The sequence below is a fragment of the Capsicum annuum genome, chromosome 10, assembly GCF_002878395.1.
Source record: "Capsicum annuum cultivar UCD-10X-F1 chromosome 10, UCD10Xv1.1, whole genome shotgun sequence".
Lineage (NCBI taxonomy): Eukaryota > Viridiplantae > Streptophyta > Magnoliopsida > Solanales > Solanaceae > Capsicum > Capsicum annuum.
In genome coordinates, this window is record NC_061120.1 from 53,741,419 (window position 1) to 53,762,110 (window position 20,692).

At 34.7% G+C, this 20,692-nt stretch overlaps 1 protein-coding gene across 9 annotated transcripts in view; it reads left to right on the forward strand.

Moving 5' to 3' along the window:
* The first annotated feature begins 4,618 nt into the window (after positions 1-4,618).
* The window catches only part of LOC107845704 (protein MON2 homolog), a 111,108-nt gene continuing 95,034 nt past the window's right edge, over positions 4,619-20,692 (forward strand). For 2 of the 9 annotated variants that reach the window (XM_047397911.1, XM_047397913.1), the window contains exons 1-13: positions 4,620-4,920; positions 5,023-5,208; positions 5,892-5,981; positions 6,721-6,794; positions 6,891-7,046; positions 7,606-7,726; positions 7,883-7,938; positions 9,569-9,623; positions 9,694-9,753; positions 9,880-9,981; positions 15,421-15,501; positions 15,651-15,703; positions 18,672-18,741. In XM_047397911.1, the coding sequence (XP_047253867.1) occupies positions 4,816-4,920; positions 5,023-5,208; positions 5,892-5,981; positions 6,721-6,794; positions 6,891-7,046; positions 7,606-7,726; positions 7,883-7,938; positions 9,569-9,623; positions 9,694-9,753; positions 9,880-9,981; positions 15,421-15,501; positions 15,651-15,703; positions 18,672-18,741 (1,209 nt within the window). In that variant the 5' untranslated portion in view covers positions 4,620-4,815. Of the gene's footprint in view, positions 4,921-5,022; positions 5,209-5,891; positions 5,982-6,720; positions 6,795-6,890; positions 7,047-7,605; positions 7,727-7,882; positions 7,939-9,568; positions 9,624-9,693; positions 9,754-9,879; positions 9,982-15,420; positions 15,502-15,650; positions 15,704-18,671; positions 18,742-20,692 lie in introns of all 9 variants that reach the window. The other 7 variants (XM_047397912.1, XM_016690165.2, XR_007045658.1 and 4 more) reach the window with 6 other exon arrangements.

Below are 20,692 nucleotides of genomic sequence, written 5' to 3' on the forward strand. Positions count from 1 at the left end.
GCTTCAACAATTGTTGTTAAGCATTCAACAACTAACGTACTTGTTGTAGCACATTTCAATAATTGTTATGAAATTCCTAACAACTAACTTACTTGTTGTAGAAAATTCAATTAAAATCACAATCAAATCTAAATTTTACTCTTAAATTAGACTAACATCACGTCATTTATCATTAAATATGATTGATTTAATCAATTAGCAGTCATTTAACTCAATTTTAATTTATTACATTTACAGTCATTTATTTGATCATCTTGTGTATCTCAAAACACTATGTCATTGTATTGGATAACTATAAAATCTAAATTACACTAATATCACTCTATTTATCATTAAATATGATTAGTTCAATCAACTAACTGCCATTTAGCTCAGTTTTTAGTTGATTACATTTGCAATCGTTTAATTAATCGTCTACTGTATCTCAAATTACTATCTCATTGCATTTGATAACTATAAAATCTAAATTACACTAATATCACCCATTTATCATTAAAACAATCACTTAACTCAGTTTAATTATTTTAATGCAGTAATTGTTGTGGAACGTTCAACAAGTAACAAACTTGTTGTAGCATAATGCAACAATTGTTGTGCAATGTTCAACAACTAACGAACTTGTTGTACCATATTTAAGCAATTATTGTGGAATATTCAACAATTAACATACTTGTTGTACCATGTTTCAGCAATTGTTATGAAATTCCTAGCAACTAACTTACTTGCTGTAACAAATTCAATTAAAATCACAATGAAATCTGTAAATTATGCTCTTAGATTAGACTAATTTCACTCTATTTATATTAAATATGATTGATCCAATCAACTAGCGGCTTATTTAACTTGATTTTTGTTGATTACATTTACAATCGTTTAATTGATCATCTTGTGTATCTCGAAATACTATATCATTGCATTTGATAACTATAACATCTAAATTACACTTGTAAATTACACTAATATCACTCTATTTATCATTAAATATGATTGATTCAATCAACTAGCGGTCATTTAACTCGGCTTTTAGTTGATTACATTTGCAATCGTTTAATTGATCGTTTATTGTATCTCAAATTACTATCTTATTGCATTTGATAACTATAAAATCCAAATTACACTCTTAAATTACACTAATATCACTCCATTTATCATTAAAATGATCATTTAACTCAATTTTAGTTATTTTAATGTAGCAATTATTGTGGAACGTTCAGCAAGTAACATACTTGTTGTAGCATAATGCAGCAATTATTGTGCAATGTTCAACAACCAACGTATTTGTTATAGCACATTTAAGCAATTGTTGTGGAACATTCAGCATCTAATGTACTTATTGTACCATGTTTCAGCAATTGTTATGAAATTCTCAGCAACTAACTTACTTGTTGTAGCAAATTCAATTAAGATTACAATTAAATATGTAAATTACGCTCTTACATTAGACTAATTTCGCTCTATTTCTATTAAATATGATTGATTCAATCAACAAGCGGCCTATTTAACTCAGTTTTTGTTGTTACATTTGCAGTCGTTTAATTGAGCGTCTAGTATATTTCAAATTACTATCTCATTGCTTTTTATAACTATAAAATTTAAATTACACTCTTAAATTAGACTAATATCACTCTATTTATCATTAAATCATCAATAAATATGATTGATTCAATCAACTAGCGGTCATTTAATTCAGTTTTAGTTGACTACATTTGCAATCGTTTAATTGATCATCTAGTATATCTCAAATTATTACCTCATTTCATTTGATAACTATAAAATCTAAATTACACTCTTAAATTGGACTAATATCACTCTATTTATCATTAAATATGATTGATTCAATCACTTAAGGGTCATTTAACTCAGTTTTAGTTATTATAATGCAGCAATTGTTGTGAAACGTTCAACAACTAACATACTTGTTGTAGCACATTTAAGCAATTGTTGTGAAACATTCAGCGACTAACATACTTTTAGTACCATATTTCAACAATTGTTATGAAATTCCTAGAAACTAACATACTCGGTGTAGCATAATTCAGCAACTAACGTATTTGTTGTAGAAAATTTAAGTAATTGTTATGAAATTTTCAGCAACTAATGCATTTGCTGTAGCATAATGCAACAATTGCTATGAAACTGTCGGCAATAAATGTACTTGGTGTAGCATATTTTAGTTATTATTGTGAAAAATTCAGCAACTAACGTATTTGCGGTGAAATTTTAGCAACTAATGTAATAGTTGATGTTGCAAATAAATAAAATTTATACTAATAAAACATCATTTATGAATTCTAGCTCCCAACACATTATAAATACCAATTCAGATATGAGTCTCATTCACCACTATAAAAGTTTAACAAAACATAATTAAAAAGTTGAACAAGACATAACAAATCTATTATTAAAAAACTTAAAATTAGCCGTCATTAAATCAACTGGGAAACCAATTGCTTCTCAGTGATAGGCTCAACTTGTCTCTTTGTTTTTTTCTTGACACTTGACAATGCCTTCGAAATTATTTTTTCGCCCTTTTCGCCTTTTTGTATTTTAGTAGTAGCAGCAATTGTTGCTCTTCTTTTCCTTGGAGCCATTGAATTTACACCACATGAAATAAAATAGAAACATTAACTATTGCAACCAACAACAATAACAAAATAGTTAACATGAATAATTACAGTAAATCTACAGTCAAAAATTCAACAAAACAAGTTTTTGAACTCACTCAACTCAAAACTTAGATAAACATTACACTTTACAGTAAATTTATAGTAAGGGTGAAGTACATTTTTGCATTTCTTCTTCTCTCTTTTGTTGAACTAAAAAAGAGGAAATTCAAGAGGAATGTGCCTTTCAGCAAACTTGCCTCTATTTTCCAGTCACTAAACCAGGCTTGCTGGAGTTACCTATCTATTGTTGTAGGTCAACTTAATTCGATAGTGTGTAAAATCTCTATACATTGCTAATGTATAAAACTCGAGTTCTTCTTACTTTGAACAAGAAATATGCAACATGCATCAATAGTAAAAATTTGGAACACTACCTTGAATGCGCATCCAAGCGTGCATCAATTTACGAGCCAAAATTGATCCTATGAACAACCTCAAGCATTGATGCATAAATAAATTAAAGTAGAAAACTTGTTACACATTCTTTAAAATTGGAATCAAATTAAAAAAGAACATTTTTCTTAACTTTCATCCAAGTCGAGAAAATTATACAACATCTGAAAGCTCCACTCATAACACCATTCAATATTTCTTTAATGTCTAAATTTAGGTAACTCGAGGAAAGAGTAACGTGTAAGAACGTGCCCTTTGGGGAAAACAATAGCTGAAAACGGCAATTAATGATGTTGATTTTCTGATAGATACTATTAATCGAGAAATTCATCTTTAGAGCAAAATGAGTAACATCTCTATTATTCTAAATCAGTTTCTCTTCTTCAGCTGATGATACTAATAGAATTTAGTAACTGTTTATTACATAGAATACCAAGATGCATTTTCGCTTTAAGACACATTGTTTTGTAGATAACAAATTGGCTACATAAAAAGAAGATCGTGAAGAATTCAAAACTGAAATTGCTTATTTGCGTAACCTAACTAAATGAAGAGCCTGAGATAGATTTTTCTATTTACTCCCTTAAAAATTACTAGAATGAAAATTGCTCGAAGTTTTATACTGAATCAAAATATTACACTTCACAAATCATAATAAAACCAGAGTTAAAAATTTAATATTTCTATTAATTAAATAAGTTCTTGATTTCCCAACTCAAAATTTAGACATTATTACATTTCACAGTAAAATTACAGTTAAAGAATCAATTTTTTTGTTAATTAAATTGATTCTTGAATTCACCAAACTCAAAACTTAGGCAAACATTATACTTTTACAACAATGTTACAGCTAAAGATTCCATCTTTCTATCAATTGAACAAGTTGTTCAACAAATCTAAGAATTTAGATTATTTTCAGGTTAATTGGAATGGAAAATTAAAGATTTTAAACAAACTCAAAAGAGGGATCTTTATTTAATTTTTAATATAATCTTGATTAACCATTTCAAAAATAACAAAACCCAAAGAGGACACCACAAATCTCAAAAATCTAAACCCATTTTTTCAAAATCAACACATTCTTATAAATGAATGAAACCCACCATATTGAGAGTAAAGAAACTAATTTTACCTTGGAGAATAAATCCTAACTTAAATCGAAGATAGTGACAGAGATGATAATCACAATACAAGAAAATGAAGATAGCCACGGAGGTGTTTGAGAGAACCGAGAGAGAAAGGTGTATCGTCATTTTCTCTCTGTTTTAGAGAGAGAAAAAGAATTATGACACTAATTTTGAAAAAACTGACAGAGTGACCCATGTATTTTGATTGTTCTTATTTTATATTTTTGAAAAGTGTAAAGAATTTAAAAAATTACATGTTATACCCCAATTTACTTTAATCATTAATTAAAAAGAATTTGTTTTGAGTTGGTCAAACTTGTCACCAATTTTAATTTGAAAACTTATTTGTCACCCTACACTTAATTTTCTCTACTTAGTTATAATAATAATAATATATAATATATATAATATATATGATTAACACCGTAAAGAAAACGGAAAATCTAAAATAGTGAAACGGAGTTTGAATAGTGCAGCACCAATCTGAGTAAAACGACAGAGGATTTGCTTCTCTGCCAGTGTGTCTCACCTCACTGGTGGCATACGAAAGCAGAGAGAAGAGATCTCCAAAGCGTAATTGTTCCTTCAATTCAATTCAATTCAATTCAAGTAGAGAGAGACGAAAAGAGATGGCTTTAATGGCAGTGTTGGAGTCAGATCTTCGAGCTTTATCGGCAGAAGCTCGCCGGCGATATCCTGCCGTCAAAGATGCTGCCGAACACGCTATTTTGAAGGTTCTTTCTTCTTATTCATTTTCAGAAACATAGCAAACTTGAACACCAAATTGATGATAGCGTTTGTTTTTTTGTTGCATATATATGTGTGTATGTATGCAGTTAAGATGTTTGTCGAGTCCGAGTGAGATAGCGAATAACGAGGATATACTAAAGATATTTCTGATGGCATGTGAAGTTAGGACTGTAAAAATGAGCGTCATTGGACTTTCTTGTCTGCAAAAGCTCATTTCTCACGATGTAGTTGCTCCTTCAGCTTTGAAGGAGATTCTCCACACCCTCAAAGATGTAAGTTTCTCTTACCTTTTTCCATATTCAACTTGATAACTTAACATTGCTAGCCTACCTCAGGAAAACATCTATACTAGAATTGACTGTCAAGTTGATTGCAATATATCTGTAGTTGATTTTGGAGGAGCAAGGGTCATGTTAAAAGTTATCAGTGGAAATACAAAATCCGAACAAAGAATGTCTCATTGTAGACAAATCTTCAAATATGGAACTCCAAAGAGAATATTGTTGAAACTAATAAATAATTCCCGAGTAGAATCTATATTAGAAAAAGAAATTAAAAGCTCTCAAATTCTGCACAAGATTAGCAAGGAAACTCCATATTGAGCACTAATGTGACATAAAAGGAAGTCCCTTCTCAAGAAAAAAGAGAACTTTTTTGGATCAAAGAAGTATAAAAAGCAAATTATGCTGGATTTCAGGTAACCTAAAATAGTATCCCTGCTAGTTCTTCCCATGCAATTCCTGACACAATTAGCTTCCAAATTAGAAACCAATGCCGTAAGTGGATTCTGCGTTCAAACATAAAAAATTGCTCCTATACTACTATATGTTTGTATCATACCAAATTAGAAACCAATGCCGCAAGTGGATTCTGCGTTCAAACATAACAAATTGCTCCTATACTACTATGTGTTTGCATCATATATAAGTTGCCTCTTTTCTAAATCTTTTCACAGCACGGGGAAATGGCTGATGAGAGTCTCCAACTTAAGACCTTGCAGACAATCCTCATTATATTTCAATCTCGTTTACAACCTGATAATGAGGTAATTATTTATTTCTTGCCTATCTTGATTATTATCTTGATTATGACAGTAATTGGTTGGCTGTTCAATATGTGTTGCTGAAATATGGCTGAATCAGCGGTATAGGACATTGAACAACTAAGAGATTGCCTGAATATATTGAAGTAGAAAAGTGCAAACTTCTTATTCATGTATGCTTAATCTAGTTTTGTCTGTTCTTTTGAAAATAAAACTGGAATTTTTCAGACTTTTGAAGGCCTGTGATGGAAAACAATATCCTTTGTGGGCATCTTTCTGTTGCATCTCGTCTGTAAATATTGACTCTATGCGTAATATGGTTAGCTTTCTGTCTAATGTGAATGGCAGTATTATAAAGACATATCTTTGTTCTAACACCTCTTTTGTGAGTATGGAGTGTTGCTCAAAACTTATGTTCGTGGTTAATGACTTCAAAACATTAGTTTGATTGTGAAACATGATATGTATAAGTATGTATAACAGAAAAAACATACTGCTGTATATTATTTCAAAGAATGATGAAAAAACCTAGGTTATAGCTAGTGAGTATGTGATAACATGTAATACACTTCCTGGGAAGGTAGGGAGAGAAATGAAGGGAAGCAAGGTTAAGAAAATTCCTTCTTTTAATTCCTTCCACAGTTCCCGGTTTCCTCGTAAGGTGGGAAATGTTATTTTGAGAGAGTTCTGGTTGGTCTTCCTTTTCGAAATGGATATGCATTAACTTTTCTTTAACTTTCAGGAATATACTGCTCAAGCTCTTGATATCATTCTTCGCCTTCTTGAAAACAATAGATCCTCTGATAGTGTGCGAAAGTGAGTTTAAAGGATGAAAGTTCAATGCTTTCAGTTGGCTGTTCCCTTTCTATATCTGTTTTATTTTGGGTGCTCATACTTGACAAATTGTTTCAGTACTGCTGCTGCAACTTTTCGGCAAGCTGTGGCATTGATATTTGATTGCGTGATTTCCGCTGAGTCGCTTCCAGCCGGGAAGTATGGTTTTGGAGTGTACATTTCTCGTAGCAGTTCAGTTACTAGTGATGTCAACCGCAATATAAATCATCTAGAGTATGTATGCATCTTGATAACTATTTTTTTTTCAATGATTAGTACACATTCTGATAGAATAATGAACTTATTTTTTTCGGTCCTCTTCTCTGCATGTCTAGCAACTCATTGCTATATTCCACTCATGGTCATTCAGCAACTTAATAGATGTTTATTGGGTGGTCTGGCCGGTCTTTGCTTCTTGAAGTTGAACATACCTACTACATTAACTGTGTGTTATGTTCCCTCTGTCTATGCCTGCATATTTAGTCATTATTAGTATTGCACCTACACTAATCCATGAGAGATCATGAAGAACTCTTTCGTTTAAATCTTATATTTCAAGTATTTTGCCTCGAGGACATCTTGTCCTCTTGTTGTACTCTTCCTTCTTATCGACTAAATCTTCCTTTCTTAATGAAAGTACGTCTTTTGCTCTGTGTAAGCTATTTTACTGGCATTTAAAAAAGTGTATGCTAGTGGTTGATCTACTTGGGTAGTTTAAAGAAATTGCATACTTGTCTTATGAAGTCTGATGTTATGATTTATGAATTTCAATTTCTGCAACGTATTTGAACAGGTCATTGGAGCAAGAGTTTCCTTCCGGAGGTCCATCATTAATGAGGGATATCCTAACTAAATCTGGAAAGCTCGCACTTCGGTTGCTTGAGGACCTGACAGCTCTTGCTGCAGGTGGATCTGTATGTGGTGATATGAGTGGATCTTCTTCTTGTTTGAAAGATGTTCAAAATCTTTTGATTGTCTGCTTTCTGAAAGTGATCCATTATAATTGTGATTTCTGTTGTAAATAGGAGTTTTAGATTCATCCCTGATATTATGTCTGTTTTATACTTCAGGCTGTCTGGCTACGTGTCAGTTCCATTCAACGGACATTTGCACTTGATATACTTGAGTAATAATCTAACCTTTTGGATATTATACTTCTGTCCCTTAGATATGGATTCTGATTGATGCCTGTGAAGTGTATCAACATGAATGTGGATCCTTAATACTTTTATCCACATAGATATGGATTCTGCTTGCTGCTTGTGAAGTGTGTCAAATGAATGTGGAGCAGTATAATATTTACAACAACAACATACCCAGTATATTCCACAAAGTGGGGTTCGGGGAGGGTAAAGTGTACGCAGTTCATACCACTACCTCAAATGAAGTAGAGAGGGTATTTCCAATAGATCCTTGGCTCAGGACAGACACTAGTATAACAAACAAAAATATAAAAATACACAACCGAACGATACAAGAAACAAGACACCCATAGATTAATATTATAAACTATCTCTCCGAAATCACTAACAATACCAAAACTCCAGGAACAAGAATCTACAAGGCACATGCATAACACTATGACTATAGGCACAACTACCCACAAAGCCCTCCTCCCTACTAGTAAGGACACACTCCTACCCCCTAACCCTCTATCCTAATCTGTAGCCTCCCACATCTTCCTATCAAGGGTCATGTCCTCCGTAAGCTGCAACTGCTACATGTCATGCTTAATACTTACCTCTTCTAAAAAATGCTATACTTTCTAAATTGAGCTTGTAAAAACTGTTACTTTTTCAACTGTTGAGAAATACAGTAATTTCCTACTTCCTTTAACTAGTAGAGTTTTGAACGTCGATATATATATATATATATATATATATCGAGAAATTGTGGGCCAGCTGACACACTTTTAGAAACTCGGTGGATAATGGTCCCGTCCCTCACCCTTCTGCACCTAGTTGATTGATTTGAATGTCCATGACTTGAGAATCATGATGCTATATAAGAATAGCCCATACTTTAGAGCATAAGCCTAAGTAGAAGCTGTAGTATTTTGAGAAATACATTAATTTCCTACATCCCCTAGCTAGTAGAGTTTTGAAAGTCTGCCATTCTTTTCCAAAATGCAGATTAGGATTGAGTTATTGACATAAGTTGTTCTGTGTACACCATATATTTATATCGAGAATTTGTGCGCCAACTGATGCACGTTTCGAAACCCGGTGTATAATGGTCCCATCCTTCACCCTTCTGCACTTGTTGATTGATTTGATTGTCCGTGACTTGAGAACCATTATGCTATAGAAGAATTGGCGCACAATAGAGCATGAGCTAAAGTAACAGCTGTAGTATTTTATCTAGTCTAATGCAAGTGAATGAATCCCATCCCCTAGCGAGTGAAGTGTTTACGCCCCTTTAGAGATAGGGGTGAGCGAAGGAACTCATTCTTCCATTTTGAGATCTTTAGATTTGTAAGATCATAATGGAGCCCCTTTACTTTCTATTATGTTAAAGCACTAGTCCCCTACAAATAGCATAGTACAGCAGAGCAGCTAGCTTCAAAGCTTACCAGATTAAAATAAGAAGTATTCTTAAAAGAGAGAAAGGTTGGGGGGGGGGGGGGGGGGAGGAGGCTACTAAGGGAACCTGTTTATGTAGATGGCCTGAATGAGTCTGAAAGAGTTTGCTGTAGCTGTTGAGTAACTTATATAATAGGTTTCTATGATTTTGATTCTACTTATGTTGCTTTTCAGGTTTATCTTATCCAATTATGTGGTGGTGTTCAGAGCGTTGGGTCCTTATAAAGAGGTATAGGGATATCATCTTTTGTTCTAGTTTATTGATTATATCCATTCTCAAATTAGTAGCTTCTTAATAGCAGGTTCTCCGTTGCCAGATATGCTCACTTCTAATGACATCACTTCGTACTGACACTGAGGTGATAGTTCTTCCATCCGGAATTTAGTCTCAGTGAAACAGATTTAAGCATAAACTTTAAGCTGATGTCTTCGCAAGAATCTGCCTCATTATTTTCATTGTATCTTATGCATTATCCTGTGAGCAGATTGAAGGAGAATCTGGAGAACCTTATTTCCGGCGTCTGGTGTTGCGTTCAGTAGCCAACATAATCAGGCATTACAGTTCTTCACTTATCACTGAATCTGAGGTGGAATTTAAACCATTTTATGACATTTTCTGTCCTTTGTAGTGGTCATTATGGATTCTTTCTGATACGAAATTCCATCTATGCTGACAGTCTAATCACCTTATGTTAAGATTATTGTAAAGGACATTATTACTGTTTTTTCGTCTAAGAAAAAGAATATTGTACATGATACTGTGTATCAATTAGGACTAGTCAGAGTTAATCAGACTGTTTTGTTTCCTGTAGTTAGGTAGTCAGAGTGCTCTCTTTTTTATTGCATGGTTCTTACTTTCACTATTATGAGAAAATGACAAATATGGTCCTTTATGTTTGGGGTAGGTTCAACATGGTCCCTTAGATATACACCTAAGTAGTTTTGGTTCTTTAATTTCCTTTTTGGTTTATATCTGGAGTTTGGTGTGACATTTTAAGGTGCAGTTTCTGCTACTTATCTATTTTGGTGTCTGTATAGTTTTTGGTGTTGCATTTTATGATATTTGATGAAAGATGAGACTTGTCTGGAGCTTTTGATTAATTTTGTTTGACATTTTCCATAAAATCTAACAACCAAAGTTTGTGAAATATTTGACGGAGATCAAAAGGGCTCTCTGCTATGTTTCCATTTTATCCAAGTTGGTCTATCACATGGTCCAATTCATGCGATAGTGAACACATTGTTGATCTTTTTTAAGTATCCCACATTGAAAAAAGGATGGGTAATTGATCTCTTTATATGGACTTGGGCAATCCTCCCCTCATGAGCTAGCTTTTGAGGTTGAGTTAGGCCCAAGATCCATTCTTTAACATGGTGTCAGAGCTTGCGGTTCAAAGATCCAATGGTGTGGTGAGATGATTAAACAGGTTTAATAGCGGTTTCAAATCAAGATGCAACCAATTTGATGATAATGAAGATCTTTGTCTAGCTACATGTGGAGAAGGATTTTAAAACATATTTTTAACATTCCTGCCGCTGCATCTTTAAAAATAAAAATAAGATTTTTTTAAACCATTTTTAACTCATAATATTTTAAACTTTATTTTAACCATAACAAGCAACAATGATGAAGATTACGCAAAGCAAAAGATGATGATCAATTTTGTCAGAAAATTCTTGCCAAGGGGAGATTTGTCATTCTATCATAATTGTGTTTTACTTCGGAAAGGATTTCTTAGTGAAATACCCAGTAGGAAAAAATCTCCTTTCTATTAGGTTTATTCTTTCTTAGAGGAAGAGTTTTGTATCTCTATAAAGGCAAAATGGTTTAGTGAACCCCTGTACTAGGTCGGTTTTGTAAGTTGGGACACTTCTACTTACATGTTTATCATCTGGACCCTTGAATCCACTAAAAAGCTATATTTTAAACACTTTTTTGGCGAGTGTAACACTTTCGCCACGTCAACTGCCACATCACCTTCCACGTCATTTTTTAAAATAAAAAATATTAAATATTAAAATAAATAAATAAACCCCTCCCCCTTCCCCTCTCTTCCCCATTTTTCTTTTAACTGATTTGCATTTCTTCTTCTTCTTTTTTTTCGTATGGTTCTACCTCCTCTTCTCCTTCTTCTTTTCCTTCATCATTTTCATCTTCTTATTCTTCTTGCTCTGTGAAAAAATTGAAAAGAAATGCTCAAAGCACTAAGAGGCCAAAAAAAAGCACTATTTTTTCCTTTTGTTGCACAATTTCTGGCGGTTCTTGAAGCTTTTCGTTCACCTGGTTGTCTGTGTTTGAGCTTTTGGTTGTTGTTGAAGATGATGATGATCTCAGGATCTGTTTTAATTTTTGCCGAATTTGTAGTTTTGAATTTTTATTTTTTGCTTTTTTTCATGGAATTTGAAGTTGTTTTGGGTTTTGTATGAGCTGAATTTGAGATTGGAGCTGGCTAATGGTTTTTTGTGCCTTAATTATTGCATTTTGATGCAATTTTGAAGTATTTTAGGGTTTTGTATAAGCTGAATTTAGTATTGGACCTAGCTAATGGTTTTATTTGAATTTAGTAATCAATTGTAGCAAATATTATCTAGGACAATAGAGTGATAGTTCATCCGCTAGTGCTAATGAGTATCGTAGACCATTACAATAGAGTTGATAGGGATTCAAGGAAGCGTGTTGTTGGAGTTTTGCTTGGTACTTCATTCAAAGGCACTGTTGATGTTACTAATAGCTATGCAGGTATTATTGCTGCAAGCACTTTCCAGATCTGAAGGATTTTTTTGCTGAATTTGAAGTTTTTTTGGCTTATCTTTTGCTTTTTTATGGAATTTTGAAGTTGTTTAGGGCTTTGTATGAGCTGAATTTGAGATTGGAGCTAGCTAAAGGTTTTTTTAGCCCTAATTATTGCATTTTTATAGAATTTGAAGTATTTTAGTTTTTGTATGAGCTGAATTGCATTTATATTGCAATTGTGATTTTACAATGGCCATGGCAGCCGGTGGGGGTGGGGGATTGGTGGACGGCGGTGGGGTGGGGTGGGGGGTGCTGGACGGGGAGGGGTTAGGGGAGGGGTCTTTTTTATTTTATTTTTTAACTTTTAAAAATATATTTAAATTTAAAAAGTTGTAGTTGGAGGATTTTTTAAATTATTTTAATATAAAATTGGCTAAAAATTGACCCCCACTCGCACCCCAGGCGAGTGACTACACTCTCCTTGTCCTAGTCAGCCATTTAATGCCACATAGGCAAAGTCAACGGTCAAAGGGTTTAAAATATAGCTTTTTAGTGAGTTCAGGTTCCAGATGACAAATATATTAGTAGAAGTGTCCAACTTACAAAACCGACTAGTATAGGGGTTCATCGAACCATTTTGCCCTCTATAAATAGACAATAACATCCACAATGTAATCTCTTAAGAGTTTTGTTTAGGATGAGATTTTCTCTCTCATTAGTTTCTATGTTTTTTAATATTAGATTTTATATGTAGGCCAATTGACCGGAAAATATAATAATATTAAGCTTTTTAGTATTGTTTTACGTGTTTTCCGAATTGTTACCACAATGGTTTGCAACTAATAGCTTTCGCATGACGCCCTCTCGATTTCGAACCCAACAAGTGGTATCTGAGCCAGGTTCATCACAAGTCTTTATTCACCGATGTTGGGTTTCTGTATTATATATTGTCCACGCTTCAGTCAACGAGGCCTGGCGTGTGGAGGAGGCCTGGCGTGTGGAGGAGTGTTATGTATCCCTCATTGGAAAAGGGATGGGTAATTGGTCTCCTTATATGGACTTGGGCAATCCTCTCCTCATGAGCTAGCTTTTGAGGTTGAGTTAGGCCAAAGATCCATTCTTTAACAATCCTCTAAGAGACGGTAGATGTGAAGGTTCAGATCGAAGATCTTTGCGAGACAGCCTGGGTACCATGGCATGTCAGGAGTAAGAGGGACATAGTTGGCATAACCATTGGCCGTGATTCTCCTGTCCTTTCAATTTTTTATTTCCTGGGTCTTTTAGTGTGGTTTTGAGCAAGCGATTTTCATATTTTTAACCGATAAAACAAAGTCATATTGAAGCCGCCAAGAAGCATAATTGCCACCACCATCTAACTTTGTTGTAGTAATTGTAGGTGATGATGTGGAGGAAAAGATCGACTTTCCAACAATCTGATTTTCAACTCCCTTATTATCACCCATTAGAAGGAGAGAATGCCTATTCTTTGTAAAAGAGTAATGAAGAGAAGCAGGTGGAGAAGTATTGTGCAACTAGAAACTAGAAAAGTCATAAAATTCTCAAGTGCCGTGTGATATCAAGTACCGGAATAGCGTGAAAAGTAACCAACAACAAGAGAAATCTTTGCCGGAAAAGTGTACCTAACTGGTAAGTGGATTGACCTTCTAGGGATAGAGCTCTGGTGGTCAGAATGTTGTGGAAGGTGGATGGGTTGAGGTAGACCAGAGTGACACCCACAGTATAAAGAATCTCGCCGGAAAGTGGTCATAAGGGCTCACATGCGCTGGCCCGTGAGATAACTTTGCTGGAAAAGATAGAAGACCTCTGGGTTCACTTTGAGAGTTTTTAGTTTGTATTGCCATTATAGATGTATCATATGAATCTACTGCTTGTGCAGATGTTCGAAAATTTACATCTCGTTATCTCTCAAATTAGCTCGGGGAGCTACTGACATTGCTCCAACCCTACTCACTGATGAAGCCCACTTCATCCTATTAAGCCTCCTTTCTCTACTTCCAAATAAAAAAGACCAAATCCATGTGTAAACACTAAAATCTGGTTACGCGCATTCGAGGTTGTTAGAATATGCTACACTCGTTCCACATTGGTTGTGTAGGGGATTTCAAAGGAGTTATATGGTTCTGAGCTGCTCCACCCATTTTCTTGTTTTGGGTAGAATGCTCATATTCTTTTGCAAGTCAGAACTAATTAGATTTGATTCTTTCTGACAATTAGTTAGTCAGAGTAGTTTCTTTTTTATTTTAGGACTTGTACATTTACTATTTAAATACAATAGCTGGACGGAATCATCATTTCAGTTTTCTCAATATTCTTTCCGATGTGTTCTTTATTTCTCACACCTTAAAAGAAAGAGAAAAGGATAATGCTGATGTTGGGATACAGAGGAGCTATGTTGCTCGAACTCTTCGAAAATGTCAGCGGGTGCGTGTCGGATTCTCCAAAACTAGTGTATTTTTGGAGAATCCGATACGGGTGCGGCATCAAAAGTGAAGAGTTCGTGCAACTTAGCTCAGGAGAACCTAACAGAGAATACAGTATTGATAAAGAAATAGAGAGTAGTACACAAAGTGGAAGGAGGTTAGAACTTAGGATAATGAAAAGAGCTAGAAAGGGGATAGGAGGAAAGCATAGAGAACTGATGTAGAAGATGTGTGGCAAGATTTTGATTTTCACCGACTTGCAATATCTTCTATAATCGTGAATACCGTCCTACAATTGTGATGCTTAATATTAGATAAGAGGGGAAAGATGAAAGTAAATTACAATTAACCTTAAATCCATTATTGGAAACAAAAAAAAATTTAGAACCCTAACCTAAATCTTGTATAATCGTGAAGACTGTCTTACAACTGTGATGCATAATGTTAAGTACGAGGGGAAAGATGAAAATAAATTGATTAACCTTAAATCCCTTTTTGGAAAAACAAACAAACTTAGAACCCTAGCCTAAATCTTGGTAGATCTTTTTGATGAAGTATATTCATTCATTAAAGGATTTTCGACATGCTAGCACACAAATTACCAGTACTTGTGTTTCTTTCTTTCTTTCTTTCTTTAGTTCTATACTCCACGCTACTATGCACTTCTTATACTCATTCTCTAGTTTTGCAAAATGCATGCTTACTTTATCTGATGTCAAATTTATTAACAAATCTGCTGATCTTTTAGTCTTGCTTTATTTAAGCTATTATTTGTTATTTCTGATTGGCAACTTTATTTACTATTTATGAGTATCTTTTATCGCTAAACTAGGCAATCATCTTTCGGACAGGTATTTCTCAGCATGTTGGTGAGGGTTATATCTCTAGACTTACCATTGTGGCATCGCATTCTCGTTCTTGAAATCTTGAGGGTATTTCTCAAATCTTCTTCTTCTTACTTTTTTTTAAAAAAATAATTCTCCTGTTATTGCTTCCAACCTTTACATTGAATCTATGAAGTAGTCAAGTGAATACTAACTTCTATCTAATCTAATTCATAATAACTTTGCTTGTTTGGCAGGGTTTTTGTGTGGAAGCACGCACTATGCGAATTCTCTTCCATAATTTTGACATGTAAAGTTGACCACATTTTCATGCTTGAATTTTTCTTTGCTGATAAGTTTTTGGGTGAAACGTACTTTCACAAATATTTTTTTTTTGGATGAAACCTACTTTCTGCACATAATATGATCATGCTGTTATTTTTTTGCTTCACCCCCTAGATTGTGAAATTATGTGAACTACCTGTGTTTTTTCTGCACCATAAAGTGTGCATGGTGTGGATGTGTGGGCACTCTAACAGAGATGAGTTTAGGAACGAAGATATATGGGGCAAGGTGGGAGTGACCTCAATGGTGGACAAGATGCGGGAAGTGAGTCTGAAATGATTCGGGCATGTAAAGAGGAGCACATATGCCCCAATAAGTAGGTGCGAGAGGTTGACTATAATAGGTCTGAGAGGTAGAGGTAGACCGAGCAAGAATTGGAGAGAGGTGATTAGGCATGACATGACATATCTTCAATGCATCGAGGACATGATCCTAGGAAAGCGTGGGGGTTGAGGATTAGGGTAAAGGGTTACTATGTAGTCGAGCAATTTCTCTCTTTTCTATGGGAGAACAAGGTTCTAGCTTAGAGCACATTGTTTGCCCCCTCCTCCACTTATCAATATTATTATTATTATTATTATTATTTTATTATTATCCTATTCATCAATTGTATTATTACTGTTGTTTCTTTCAAGTAGGCTATATTTGCTGACTTTGTTAGCAATAATTTTCTTTCTACAATATTTTCACCATAGCTTTTACTCTTGTAATTGTCAGACCTATTTTTTTTCTTAGCCGAGGGTCTATTAGATGCCACCTCTTTACCTCACATTAGGTAGGGTAAAGTTTACATACACCTCACCCTCCCCAAACCCCACTTATGGGATCCCCCTGTGTGTGCTATTGTAAAGTATGTGGCTTTTGCATTTGTTTCACTAATCACATTCTCGTTTTGAGGAAGTTACCATTAACAAAAAAATCTGGTAGATACATACAACAACAACATATCCAGTGTATTCGCACAAAGTAGGGTCTGAGGAGGGTAAAATGTACGCAGTCTATACTACTACCTCAGATGAAGTAGAGAGGCTGTTTTCGATAGATCCCTGATTCAGGACAGATAACAGTATAACCAACTAAAAATATAAAAGAAAACCACAAAAAAGGATAGCCCTTCGGTAGATAATAAAGGAAACAAGACGCCCACAAGGTAATACTATAAACTAACTATTCGAAATCATTGACATCACCAAAACCCCACGAATAAGAGTCAGGGTCTATTTGGAGAGATTAAAGATGAAACTTGTGCGTGATAATGAGGTTGCACTTTACACTGCATCGACTTCAGTGTTCCATGAGAGGACCAAACACAGAGAAATTGAATGTCATTTTGTCGAAGAGAAGGTACATGAGGCATCATCTCGAAGTTCGTGTCAAATGATCAGCTTGCAAACATATTCACCAAGTTCCTAGCAGGTCTTATAATAAGTTGTATGTGTTTTAAGCTTGGTACATATAATTTGCATGCACCAACGGAGGGAGTGTTAGAATCCTTATACAACAACAACAACAAACCCAGTGTAATCCCATAAAATTGGGTCTGGGGAGGGTAAGATGTACGCAGTCCATACCGCTACCTCCGAAGAAGTAGAGAGGCTGTTTTGGATAGACCCCCGGCTCAAGATGAAGAACAGTAAACAAAGGGATGGATGGCATAATAGAGAAATCAGGAATAAGAAATAATAAAATAGACATCAGAGAAGCACGAACTACGAAACATACGGGCGACACGAAATAAGAAAAGTACTAAGACATAAGACAAAGGATACTTACCTAGTAGTAAGCTACACTAACATAACACGTCACCTATGAACACAAACCTAGGTTTACTAACCCGGCTACAAAGGAACTCACCTACCTGCATGCTGCACCCCACGCATACACCTTAGCCATCTACCCTTATCCGCGACCTCCACATCTTCCTATCTAGGGTCATGTCCTCAGTCAGCTGGAGCTGCTCCATGTCATGTCTAATCACCTCCCTTCAGTATTTCTTCGGCCTACCTCTACTCCTTTTGAAGCCATCCAAAGCTAGCCTCTCAAGTGTTAGAATCCTTATATTCTAGAATATATTTAAATATGGTAAGTGACTTTAATTTAATCCTATTGTAATTAGGTTATGATTTCCTTTCCTTTTTGGAACATGTAAACATAAACAAGTAATCCCAATAGCTTGAGGGAATAATTAAGCCAAGTTATCTTCTATTTTCTCTTCCATTTCACAAAAACAAATGATATGTGCCCAACTCCTCAAATCCACTTCTCAGTGCTCGCTTCTCCTCTCTCTTCTATTGAAAGCCAAATCAAACTCCTCCCGTCTCATGATACCACAGAAATTCAAAAAGTAGGTTGCTCAGTGGGGAAAAAGCGGAATTAGATTGTTTCATGCATCTCTTTTGTGGAGATCATGGAAATCGAAGTTGCAAGGAAGCTGCTTGTTATCTGGCTTTCGTCTTCTATCGTCGCATAGAGGTGATCACTACATGTAATATCAAGAAGCTGATCCTCCCACTCCTGAAGACTCTGAATTGGTTTGAAGGAATGTTGTGCCGTTGAGTTATCAACTGCATGGTTCACTTTATGTGCTGTGAAGTTTATGGCAAGAAAGCAGCAATAGGTTTTATGAATGGAAGTATGAATCTATACATAGTCTAACATATAATTGTTTAGCTTATCACTATGGTGTAAACAGAAAGCTACATCTGAATTGAACAATTTATTAAGAACCTTATACCATTTGCATGCCCAGTTTAGATTGTGTAAAAGTTTTGTAATCCTAGGCACCTACTTGGTGCTAGCTTCCATCATTAATACTGTTGATTTTACATGTTTAAAAAGTTACCATGTTCCTCTATTCTTCAGTTCTCCTTTTTATATATGTGTGTATTTTTTTTTTTTGAAACTTATGTGTTGGTGTATTTGATTGTTTGCAGGCATCCGAAAAACACAAATGTGGTTGAGAGTATGGTAAAAGCTCTTGCTCGTGTCGTTTCTAGTATCGAGGTACACAATATGGGCTCTACAATTCACTTTATTCCTAACCCATTTTTATTTACTTGTTTTATCTTTCTAATTCCGCTATCCTTAGAATAGAAAGAATAATGGTTAGACTCTGAAAAAGGGCAACCCGGTGCACTAAAGCTCCTGCTATGCCGGTTGGTTCCGGGGAAGGACCGGACCGTAAGGGTTTATTGTATGCCGCCTTACCTTGTATTTCTGAATGGCTAGACTCTGCTAGTTCAAATTTTCAATATTGTTTCCGTTACTATTGTTGCGTCATCCTTTTAAATTTGGTAATAGCCTAGCAATCTCTCCTTAGAGCTTATATTACTTTTATAAGTAGTGTGCGAGTTTTATTATTTGTGGCTTCAAGAGGGTGCCTTCCTTTATACACTAACGATTTCAAATACAAGGGAATGTAACATGTGGGCATCATTTACAGAAAAATTAGAAACAAATATCAAATTATCGTTTGGATGAGGACCATCTTTCACATACTATGTTAATGACATTTTTAATTTGAAGTTCTAATTCCTCTTACTCTCTCCGATTCTATAGTATGACTTTTCAGATCCTTCCACTTGTACACCTGCTTGGTTTGCATGGTTAGCATATCATTCTGAATTGTAGTCTTTGCCTAGATTGGATATACTTCTAATGTCGCCCAACTTTGCTTCGGAATCGAGATAAGCAGTCAATTTTTTTTTTTAACTTGAGAAGCAATCAATTGCAAATGTACATATTATTACCAGGTCCATTCTCTACCGGGAGCAAAATAAGTGAAAAGTTGGTTGTAGTTAGAAAATTCTCCTAAAAGCGCCGGTCAATATGGATTGAGAAGTGAATTTGTTGACTGAATTAAAACAAGTAAACTAATAACAAATGACAAAACTAAGAAATAATCGAAATGTTCATAAGGTGCTAGGGTAGATTGTTTGCTTCATTAGTGTGTCAATCTCTTGAAAAAGCGCTACCTGGTGCACTAAAGCTTCCGCTATGCACGAGGTTTGGGGAAAGACCGAACCACATGGGTTTATTGTATTAGCCTTATCTTGCATTTTTGCAAGAGGCTGTTTCCACGGGTTGAACCCCTAACCTCCAGGTCACAAGGCAATAACTTATTTTAGGCGAATTTATTTTGGATAATTAATATGGTTTCATGTTAAATTACTCAATAAGATTTTCTAATCCTATTGAATCTATCTCATTTAGCTTTCCCAAGTCAATTGAGATGCATTAAGACTCAATTGAGTATGCCAAGGTAGAAATTGGCTATTCCTGCTTATTTCCCCTAGTTGGATACTCCCTTTGTACTACTTTATGTGGTACAACTATTTTTTGGAGAATCAAGTTTTTCTTTTGTCGTGATTTTTTCATTTGCCTTTTAATTATTTTGAGTTGTTAATTATTATGACTTATAATATTTTTTATGTAGTTTCTAAATATATAAATAAAATGATCTACTGGACCCTTGTACTTGTCTGAGTTCGTATTATGGACACTTTTACTTAGTCCTTTGTCATCTAAGCCCCTAAGCCCTTCATAACACAGTATTTTAAACCCTTTTTCGACTACTTTGTTGAGCGTGAAATAATCCCAAAATAACACGTTGGAAATAACGTGGGATAGAGTTAAAAGACCTCAAAACCTTTTCATCTTCTAATTCATCCATTGTTCATATAGGCACCCCAACTTTTTATTTTCCACTTTCCCCTTCGTTTTCATTCAACTGTTCGAGTTTTTTTGTTCGATTTTCAAGCTATCTATGTAATTTTTTCAACTTATTTCCTAATTATTTGTTGTTCGAGTTTTGTTGTTTTTTTTCCTGAGTATTTGTATCGTTCTTTGATTTTAGGGTTGTTGATTAATTAACACTGATTTTTTTTTTGGAATTTCTTGGGGGTTTTGCTTTATTTCGTGCCTAATTTTAGTCTAAGATATTTTGTAGCAGTGT